Below are 11,108 nucleotides of genomic sequence, written 5' to 3'. Positions count from 1 at the left end.
GAACAACAAAGTGGTGTAAAACGAACGGAGTGAATGTGTTTAATATTCAAAAAATAAGAATATTAAACAGAAGCATGAGATCACTAAGTTATCTTAGTAAGAATATGCATGTAAAGATAATGCAGTGTTAGTGTTTATTTATATAGCACATGTGTGAAGCTCTACAATGTCTCCAGGCAATAAAAATAACAGAACAAAAACTTTACAAACACATAAGATAGAAGTTGTCACACCTGTTTTAAGCCTGTTTTTTTAAGTACACACAGCTGTAATTGACCTGTGGGAGCAATTTAAAGATCTGTACCCGATGTCCTGAGATGTCTTTACCTTAGGATCAAAGTATTCTACAACAAAACACAAGACAACAACAACAACAAAAATCCCTTCACAATAGAGCCCAACCAATATTTTGTTTTGGGAGCCAACACTAGTACTTAGGTCGTAAACAAATCCAGTAACGGTTTATATTCTAAATGAGGTAATTATTAACTCTAGTTCAAAAGCTAGTTCCCTTGAGGACACTCCTTGTATGCTGTAAAGTCACGAAATGTATGCTATTCCCCACAAACTGCAGTTTACAATGTGTATAATGTTCCCCCCATAAATCAGAAGTACAGAAGCTCTTGTCCAACAAGCCACAAATTTCAGACATTTCCGCGATTAACTAATAATTACCTACTCGTAGTGGAATGCTGTGAAAATGTGCAACTGTTTTCATTTACTGGCTTAATTTGAGTAGATGTGACAAATTCCCTACAACATATGAAGGCAACACGAGCGCTCATCTGACTTCATCGTGACACGCTGCCGATAGTTTGATGGGCTGTGGCCCATATAAGGTATTGAAGAGGCAGGAGACCGCGTGTTGTCCTACGTTTCGGCCTCTCCAAACTATTTCTTGCGTCTCCAAGAAACACACAGGTGCTCAGCGAACACAAGTCCCATTGCAACACAGAAAGAGCTTGTTAGAATAGTGTGCTGACTCCAAATGCTGTTACTTTTTGTTCTGCACATTGAACTCTATTCTTCTCCACCCCATCCCTATACCTCTTATGCATGCACTGCAAATAACAAAGCAGTGACTCCATCATCATAGTGTTTAGAACAATGGAAAATATTACATATGTGAAGGATTACTAACCGAGCAAAGGCATAAAAACTCAGAGGGCCCCAAAAAGTTGCAGTTATTCAACAAGTTTATTAAAAATATAAGATAAGATAAGATAAGATAAGATAAGATAAGATAGAACTTTATTAATCCCTCGGGTGGGTTCCTCTGGGAAATTCGACTTCCAAAAAGCACAGCAACGACCGAAGTTACAGTTACAGAATTGTTATATATATATATATATATATATATATATATATATATATATATACACACACACACACACACACACACACACACACACAATATGTATCAAATGTATCAAATATGTATCAAAATGCAGTTTAATTAACATGTTCTTTATTTTATTTTGTGTTTAAAGAGCACTATACAGAACTAGTGAGAAGCAGATCTTAAAAAGGGTTTTTTTCCCCCAAGTAGCTGACTGTTGCAAATGTGTCACCAAGACGTCAAGACGGTTCCAACAAGAACCAGAGTGAAATAAATAGAAAACAATTTATTGTTTTGTTACATAGTTCCAAGAAACGACTTTATGTGTGAAAACATTTCAAATGGCCACACAACTAATCATTGGAGTTAAATGTCAGAATATCAGACACAAAAAAACAACAACAATGGGCGACTTATTTGCGGGGGGGGGGACATGTACATCTGTATAGCCACTGCAGTATCAAGTCGCGTCTCTATCAATTATAAACCATGATATGAGTGCAGCTTTTATTTTGGAAATTACTCATCCGGGTCCCCGAGCCCAAGCAAGCTCGCGCTAACTCGGACGTCGCGAAGTGTCAAGCTATCTCATGAGAAACCTGAACTGAGACCGGAAGTGTATAGAGTGTGACTTCGCTATAAAAGAAAACTTCTATTCCATTTTTAGAAAATGCTTTGAGTGTTTGACACCAGTGACAGAACTTGACAATTAATTATCTCATTTATGATTCACTAGTTAAATTGAAACATTTAATGGAAAATCTGAACAGATGTCATTACATCAGATTTTTTTCTTGTCTTTCTTTAAAAGGCTCCCACATGATAAGACTTAGGGAAAGACTGCTCAATTTAATTGTTACCGATTGTAAAAGTTAAATTGGGCGTTTTCCTTTATAAATACAAAGATGCCACAAACATGAGGCCTCGGGCTTAATGTGGAGCACAGATTTACACAGAAATATGCCACAACTTCTGTCATCCATTTGTGGTTTTATCCTAAACAAAAATAACTGCACAAAATTGCATGTTTTGTTTTAATCATAAATATTTTTACATTTGTTATCTGATTCTAAATACCTAGGGTCAAATATCTCCAAGTTTTTTGCAATTGTTACACTTACATGTTTCAGATTAATAAACTATTGTTAATGTCGCACAAAGATAACCTGAGTAAAAATAAAATGCAGTTTTAACATAAATATTTCATTTTTTTTCCATTCAAAAAGTAATTGCCCCTTAACTTAATAACTGGTTGTGCCACCCTTGGCAGCAAGAACTGCAATCCAAAGTTCGTCATAACTGGCAATGAGGCTTTCACGCCTCTGTGGAGGAATTTTGATCAACTGTTTTGTGCTTGTGTTATAATTCAGCCACACTGAAGGGTTTTTGAGGATTAATGGCCTTTTTAAGGTCATGCCAAAGAATCCCAATCTCAAGTTTAAGTCTGGGCTTTGAGTAGGGCACACCAAAACCCTCATTTTTTTTAATCCATTCAGAAGCAGACTTGCTCAATTGTTTTGGATCATTATCCTGCTGCATAACCCAAGAACTGAACAAACTGATGGTTGGACAATCTCCTTCAGGATTTTTTGGTAAAGAGCAGAATTCCATCACTTACAGTTTGCAGTGTATATTTACTCCTGTTATATTTGTCTAACAAAATGTGTGTGTTGATGTGAAACATTTAAGTTAAGTGTGACAAGGAAGGAGGCAAATACCTTTTCTCATCAACTGGTTGTAACAGGTTTATAAAGAAATAGAAAATAAAAGGGGACTTCAAAAAAGTTCAATTACAGTGAAAATTGTAAAATCAAAATACAGTTCTTATATTCTTTCAAAGGCCTAAAAATGTTGGTACTTTAATGGCAAAACAATAATTTAACTTAAATCACTATGAAAATATTAAAATAGTTGAACTGCAGGCGAAGTGAATACAAAAGTTGTCAAGTGTATAGTTATATGTAGTTTACTCTTCCAGCACAAAATGATATTTTATAAAAAATAACATAAAAAATAATACATGTATACAATCTATAAAACTAGATGCTTCTGAGTGAACGCTATGTTTTTCTTTAATCTGAAGACTCGGACCGGAAGTCTCCTCTTAACTCCGCGTGACTTGACACTGGTGGCAGGAATGGCGGCTATGATCACTGGAGGAAGGAACCAAGAGACCCTGAAACTTTACTTCTGACGGCCCCGCAGAGGAATGTGTTTCTAGTGAAGGGCAGAAACACCCTCCTGTAACGGATTACAGCGAGAAGAAGTGCTGTAACGTGAGATCACGGCGGTAGATGTCCGGGTCGGGGAGGTAGACGCACTTTGCTAGTTAGCCTAACGTTAGTGCCACTGACTTTGATTCAAGGTAGCTGTTAGCCCGCTGCACTACTAGCCAGCTGTTGGCTACTTGGCTTGGCTGGCCCAACAAGTTATTAACTGTGTGAAAGCAACCTTTATTTGAATATTCGAGTTGGGATCGGCTCCTGCTTGGTACACAGTATTAGGGACGTTTACAGAGATTGGGATAAGGCGCGTTGGGAACATCATTACAACAGCTAACCTCAACGTTAGCTCGGCTTAGCTAAGTTGGGATCCTGAAGTCTCGCCCATTTTTTGGATCCTGCCCCAGCCATTGGCTAAGGGCTAATCAACAGCCAACTTGTGTTCTTTTCAGGCTCATTTGGTACTACGATGGAAAGTCTAACGCTGAGTGATGTCGAGCAGAAATATTACTCGGATTTGTTCGTTTACTGTGACACGGACAACACTAAAAAAGTGGCTTCCAACGGGAGAGTTCTTGACCTTTTCCGGGCGGCCCAGCTACCCAGCGAAGTTGTCCTGCAGGTAAGCTAGCGTAACCGTGTTATCATTCAGACTGTGAAGGTGTGCGTGAAACGAAGGGCCATTGGGGGATTTTTGGTAAACTTGGCTGGCAGGCTGACTGTTGGAGCTGTCCTGTCAGCCAGTGTCGTTGTGGTTATTTAGCCCGGGTGCTTAGCAGAGCTGCGCAGCAAGAGAGACACACCTTCTTCTGGCTAATGTTAGCCTTAGCTAAACAGAGTAGGTAGACAACTCACACAATTTATTTCTTTATTGAGTTTTTTTTTCTCTAACTGACATATTATACATGCAATAAAAGCTGGCATGCCCTCTTCAGTTACCTTTCTGTGGGTATGTGTTGAACTGTGTATCTAACGCACTAAATACTTCTCATTGCTCTTGCTGCCCACTCTTTCCTGTCTTCTCCCTCCATCAACATCTGCCTTTTTTGTTCATTACTGGCTAACATGGTGGAAATGCCTGTGCCTGCACGCCTGTGATCCACAGAAGTGGAGACTTTGTTTATTAACCCTCAAATACGGATTGCCTTCTTGGTCAGATTGCAGAGTGTCCCTGCTCTGACAACTGTGAGTCATGAGTAGCCAGTTAAACTGCAGCAGCCCATTCTTGTGACTCCAGATCTCTCAGCATGGCCAATATTTGCAGTTTGTGAGTCAGCATCCTTTTCAAGGTCAAGAGGGGGGGGGGGGGGGGGCTGTGTGGTGGGAGAATTAAGGAGCGTTGTAATCCTACCACTTCCAGAATCTACACTGAGCTCTGTGTTGGCCCGTGAGACACATACTGCTACAGTGTCATGTTGTAACAGGCTGAGAAAAGTCACTGCTGCTTTGTATCCAGTCATACTTGGATAAAGTCCCTCATCGGCAAGAAAAGGATCGCTGGTCAGCTGTGGCAGTTTTTTTTTTTTTGAGTGACTCGCAGCACTTAAGGGCACCCTCTTAAACAGTTATCCTCATGTTATAAAATCTTACCAGTAGTACTAATCCTGAGGTTTCAGTTGTTTCTTTTAACCACTTTATCTTTTGTGTGTAGAAGGCCGTTTCATTGTTTTGTAAAGGACTACAAAACATGATAACCAGACTTTTTACGCATAGAACACACTGGACATCTGCTTGTGAACATGGCAGATGAGACCATTCTTAAGGGAACAGTTCATCGGATAATTTAAACAGACACTAAACGATAGCTGTTGTTTATTCTCCTTTTTATTACTTGGATGCTATGTTTGCTTAGAGGAAAAAGCTGCTCTTTCAGATGAATACAATGTTGTTAACTGTTCTCCCTTGTCCTTGTGTGCGTGGGTTTAGATCACAGAGCTATGTGGAGCCACTCGGCTGGGTCACTTCGGTCGGAGCCAGTTCTACATCGCTCTGAAGCTCATCGCCATCGCCCAGTCAGGGCTGCCTCTGAGGGTGGAGAGCCTCAACTCGGGTGAGTCCATAAATCGAAGTGAGTCATTGTCATTGTTGTGCATTGATTTCTAAACAATACCATTACACAATTGTGGTCTAGGTCCTCTCTGAAGTACTTTTAGACTTTGGTTATACAGAGATATACTGTTGTTCTCAGGCTAGTTAAAATGTTTCAGGTTAGAAATGAGTTTCATGAATTTCAGAGACAGCTGTTCTCTTCATCACCAATCAATTACATTTAATGGCAGAGCTATCATTTGTCAATTAGAGTCTTAAAGGTTTTTTTGATAAGAAAAAGGTATTTATCTCAGAACTGCATGCATGTGGTGCAGTGTATTTTAAGATTTTCATACAAGCATGTTCTCATGTTTTTTTTTTTAAAGCTGTTTCTTTGTATGTTAGCAGGATTATTTAATACTTTTTTATTTTTTATTTTTATTTTTTACCACATTTGAGTCTTGGGCCATTGTATAAGCGAGTAACTTTTGGGATAGATCCAGATATGATTAATAGAGCTTTTGGAAGGACTCTTTACATTCATAGACACAAATCAGATTCTTCTTCTTATGCCTGATCCCTGCAGGGCTCCCACCCTATTCCTAATGTCCTTTTTTGTCACACCAAAATTCTTCATGTCCTCTTTCACTACGTCCATGAAAAAACTCCTCTTTGTCTTTTCCTCTTGCTTAGCAGCTCCATAGTTAACATCCTTTGTTGGCTGTATCCACTATCCCTACTCTGCACATGTCCAAACCATCTCAGCCTTACCGCTCTAACTTTGTCCAGACTGCTCAACCTGAGCCGTCCCTCTGATGTACTCATTTCTAATCCTGTCACTCATGAGGAAAAAAGTCTGCCACCTTCATCTCCGTCATAACCGGTCTCACTACCATCCTGTAAACTTTCCAGTTTAACTCTTGGGCCTATCCTTCTGTCACAAATCGCCTCTGACACTCGTCTCTACCCGCTCTGCCCTGACTGCACTCTGTTCTTCACCTCTCTTGTGCGCTGTCTGTCGCTTTAGAGGTTTGACCCCAGGCATTTAAACTCATTCACTCTGTGACTGCCTTTGCTCCTTGCGTCTTCACTATTACGACTGCCTCCCTCTGAAATTAAATGAAAATGGATCAAATTAGAGAATGTATTTATGTAAAGAAAACAAACAATTGCTGTCTGATCCAGAAGAATCCAAAAGGAACTTTTTAGCTTTTGGAGAATCTATTTCATACGCTGGATGTTTGATACATAGGCTGTCTCATAACCCTGTGTTTCTAAAACTGGGAAAATAAACACTGGTACATTAAAAGTAAGCTGTAAAAAGAGAACATTTTAAATGGAAAAATGGCTCATCTTGATTAGTTGATGGGGCAGATGGCATCACATTGCTGATTGGAATAGTATTGGCCATTTATTTGTGTCACCAGATGATTGTAATAGTATGAGCTGTTTCGATGACTTCCCTATTTATCTTAAGTAAACAATGAAGCCGTGGTGGGTTTGACTGCAAAATTGCGCTTTTCTATTTGTCCCTGTTGAGTTCTCTCGAGGAAAAAGATAAGGAAAAACGCGGCGCACGATGTCACACTCATCCTCTATGCAACATGATCAGTTTGGCCTGAATATATTGCAAAATCGATTTCATAATTTGACAACAATATGAGGAAGCAAACAAGTCACTTCCTTCTAACAAAAGATTTAGGGATGTTTGAGCTCGGTGAACCTCGCCCTCAACTCTCTCTTTGTAAAGTTGGTGCTTTCTCAGAAGTAGACAGTTAATTACAGGATTTGGAAAAAATGTTTAGTTTACTCAGTGCTTTCAGAAAGCTTGAAGTCACCACAGTTGTTCCAAAATATTAAATAGAAAGTTATTTCTGGAGCGGAGGCTTTTGGGGTAATAATACAGGCGTTCAGAAGCAAAGGCGGTGGTTTGGTTTCTGTGTGCTTACTAAAAGACAGAGCGCTGCACATAATAATCCTGTGGTGAAACAATTCTTTTAACCAGACTTAACTTAGAGATATAAGAGGATATTGTTAGTAGGTTTAAAGGAAATTTCAACCTTTTGTTAAAACTGATTATTTTTCTTAAAAGTAGATTCTCATATTCACAATGCTTGAAGCAGCAAACGACTTGTACTTTTGGTGGAGGAAGAAAAAAATGTATGGCAAAAAAAATCCAGATCACTTTCTTCCCACTAGCTAATCAATTTGTTGCTGAGTCACTGAAACCATAGTGGGGTCATATACAACAGGATTAGCTTATTTGGGTGTCTTGGTCTTGGGTCTGTTTGCTTACCCACTCTCTGAGAAAGCCATAAACACCAGTAGAAAGGGTTAGGGTTAACAATATTAGTACCAGTATCAGTTCAGTATCTGCCAATGAGGCTGCCTAAAAACTACAAACCCTGCTTCATTCAACCATAGTTTTGTGGCACACGTTGAATTTTTGAATCAGTTTTTTTTTTTTTTTTTTTTTTAAATAACTGTGGAGTTTAGAAAGTCCTGCCTCGCTCGTCTTTACCTCCTTGAGATTGGATTGGTTTGCCTGAGACAGATTTGCATTAGTTTTTTAGCAGAGGTTGACCCAACATAGAAGGGATTAACGTTTGATTTGGTCTGGATCCAGGATTTTTTTCAAAGGTGTCTTTAGCATTGTAAGATAGAGCAAACAGAAAAAAATACATTCCCCAAGGGGGAAAAAAAGAAAAACAAAAATGGGCAAGCTACAGTGTGGTAGAAATTTTCAGTCTTAGAGCAGGCATGCTGGCACGGACTGTATTCCTGTGTTTGTTTATCACAGATCTTTGTTTTAAGTCCTCAGCATTAAGAGTTAAGAGACAGCAAACATACACTCGGTGTGGCAGTGTGTTTCATTTTCTATTTGAGGAAATGGCTCTTTCTGAAAGGTATACTGTTGTTCCCATTTTACAGCAGTTACTCTCTTTCCAAACCCTATAAACGTCAGCTGATTGCAGCAGGCACAAGGATTCTGGGAAATCTACGGAGTCAGTAGTCGGTTTTTCTCTCTCGAAAGCCAGAAGCAACTTCTGGACTCTAGTGCACTGAAGTTTTCAGCTGCTGCTGAACAAATATTGAAACTGAATTTAATTTGTGTCTTGACAGTCAAGGATCTACCGTTGCCAAGGTTTGTGGTGGGGAAGAATGAGGCAGAAGCGAGACATGCTGCACTGTACCAAGATCCCGACAGTCAGGGATTGTACCCTGCCCCCGGTACTGCAGTAATACCCAGGCCACCTGGCAGGGGTCACCAGAACAAGAAAGGACATCCCTCATCCACTTCACTTCCTGTCCACGAGGTCATTCAGCCCCTGGCAACTACTATAGAATCACAGGTTGGTAGTAGCAAATGCAAGAATCGATGTTGCAGGGACGATTGTATACAAACTTAATATTTCTTTGAACAACTGAACCCAGTGGTTACTTGGAGATAAGCTGCTGTGTTTCCTGTGTTTTTCCTGTGTATACTTGACAGAGACATTAAAAGGGACACTCAAAGCATCTTGAATTGAAATCTATAGCAGAGCAACAAAGTGGTGGTGGAAATGATAAATTCTTTTCAAAGCCTCCATTTGGGGGAAAAGTCATGAAATTTTTAAGTGATCTTTACCAGATTCGAGTGGTGAATTTCTTTGTCGCTTTTATGTGTCCATGACTCATTGAAATTAAAGTCAATGTTGCTTCAAAGTAACTGCAAATAAGTGTCCAGAGTGGGAAGACTTGCCTCTGGAAGGACTTTGACGTTTGAATACATTCCTTTCTGAAGTTTTCTGCTGCGGACTTAAGTGTGTTGACACGTGTGTCAGTTATTTAGATTTCTTTCGCAAGTTTTAACTTGTATGTGCTGCATAATCATTCACTAGTTCCTTCAGCATCCCTTATCTGTGATGATGCAGATAAGAACTGATTGATGTAGCAGTTATTGGTCTTGGTTTGGATGTGGCGTGTTGAAGATTGACGTCTTGTTGTGTATTAGATGTGATCTAAAGGTTAACGCCCAAAACACTGAACTGTTTTAAAGCAGTAATACTACCACCTTCAAATCATGCTTATTAAAGTTTGCTGATTCCTTATATGTGTACTAAATGTCTTTTTAACTGCTTGTTTATTTCATCGGTTTGTTTTTTTTTTTTCTTTTTTTTAATATGTCACCAGCCTGAACCAACGTCCCCAGTGGTCTCCCCTCACCAGTCTCCCCCAACCTCACCTCATTCCTGGAGGAAGCACAAGCGGCAACACAGTGGAGGAAACGCAGAGCGACAACCTGTGGTGGCAGCAACTGGAGCCGTGTGGACGCAGTTCAGAGAACCACAAACAGGTGACCCACTTCTTAATGATAGTTTCTCAAAGGGAGAACTATTCTGCCTATTTCCAACAACATATTTCTAATCTTAGACTCTGCTTGAGTAGCTTTGCATTTGCATTTATTTCCATTCACAGTTCAAAGCAATCCTTATTATTTATACGGATGCAAATCATCCCTTGACCCATCTTCTGATTGGGTGCCCATCGTAAACAGAAGGTCTGAATGCCAGGCACGTGGGGCTTCTGGACTCATCTTGGAAAATGTTCAAATCTTTTCAGATGTTTTATAGACTAAATAATTATTTAAGATGATGATGAGCAAATTTGTTGATAATGAAAATAAGGACAAAGAGAAAGAAAAGTGGCAACAATTTGAGTTAAAATGGCTTTTTTTCTTTCTTTTTTGCCCTCAATAAAGAAAAAAAAGGTAATGCATGTGACAGGGGTTTCACTTGCAAGCACTCACGAGCAGCAGATGATAACAATAACATCTCTAAGGGCAAACAGAAGTGACAGTGTGGTAAAAGTTGCTTTTAGCTTTGACTCCAGTGATAAATTGTCATTTGTACCACTTCCTGTTGTTTGCAGCGCCTACATGCTGTTAATGATATTTGCTGACACAGACACTTGCTGCAGTTTGTCATTAGGGGACCAAAGTAATTGTGCCTGCTTTTTTTTTTGTTTTTTTCCAGCATAAAAAGTAGTTGAGATATTACAAAGAATGGTATGAAAACAAAACTTCTTAATTAACATTACTTGCAAAAACATACTTTCCTGTCCTTCTCCTTTCAGGTCCAGTGGCTGGCGATGGCATGTGGCTGTCCCACTCACCACCTCTTCCAGGTCAGGAGAGTTGGGTCAGTTTTACAGCGGACACACCGCCTTCCAGCACGCTTCCAGCAATGCATCCATCATCAGTCCAGGTACAGCACTGTTGGTTCGACTCGCTTCCTATTGCAACAGGCTTCATTATACAAGCAAGCTAGAAAGATGCACATCAGCGTTCCATCTTAAATTACAAGGCGCTAGTTGGATGTTGGATACACTACACTGATTCAGTACTTCAGCAGCAATAATGTGAAGTAATGGGTTGCCGTATGATTTTTGTCAATCTCTCACATCATTGTGGCTGAAACTTGGCCCAATGTTGTTAATATTGCTTCAGTTTGAAGTTCATTTATGGGCGGTTCTCCAAA

General features: G+C 39.6%; 1 protein-coding gene across 4 annotated transcripts in view; it reads left to right on the top strand.

The window, feature by feature from the left end:
- The first annotated feature begins 3,438 nt into the window (after positions 1-3,438).
- reps1 (RALBP1 associated Eps domain containing 1) overlaps positions 3,439-11,108 on the top strand; it is a 21,168-nt gene continuing 13,498 nt past the window's right edge. For 2 of the 4 annotated variants that reach the window (XM_085245792.1, XM_085245789.1), the window contains exons 1-5: positions 3,439-4,183; positions 5,488-5,611; positions 8,713-8,942; positions 9,763-9,925; positions 10,705-10,835. In XM_085245792.1, the coding sequence (XP_085101918.1) occupies positions 4,031-4,183; positions 5,488-5,611; positions 8,713-8,942; positions 9,763-9,925; positions 10,705-10,835 (801 nt within the window). In that variant the 5' untranslated portion in view covers positions 3,439-4,030. The remainder of the gene's footprint in view (positions 4,184-5,487; positions 5,612-8,712; positions 8,943-9,762; positions 9,926-10,704; positions 10,836-11,108) is intronic. The other 2 variants (XM_085245791.1, XM_085245790.1) reach the window with 2 other exon arrangements.

The sequence above is a fragment of the Mchenga conophoros genome, linkage group LG15, assembly GCF_057382185.1.
Source record: "Mchenga conophoros isolate Kocher_MC1m ecotype Shallow Benthic linkage group LG15, M_conophoros_male_GT1.1, whole genome shotgun sequence".
Lineage (NCBI taxonomy): Eukaryota > Metazoa > Chordata > Actinopteri > Cichliformes > Cichlidae > Mchenga > Mchenga conophoros.
This window is presented reverse-complemented; position numbering and strand designations above follow the sequence as displayed.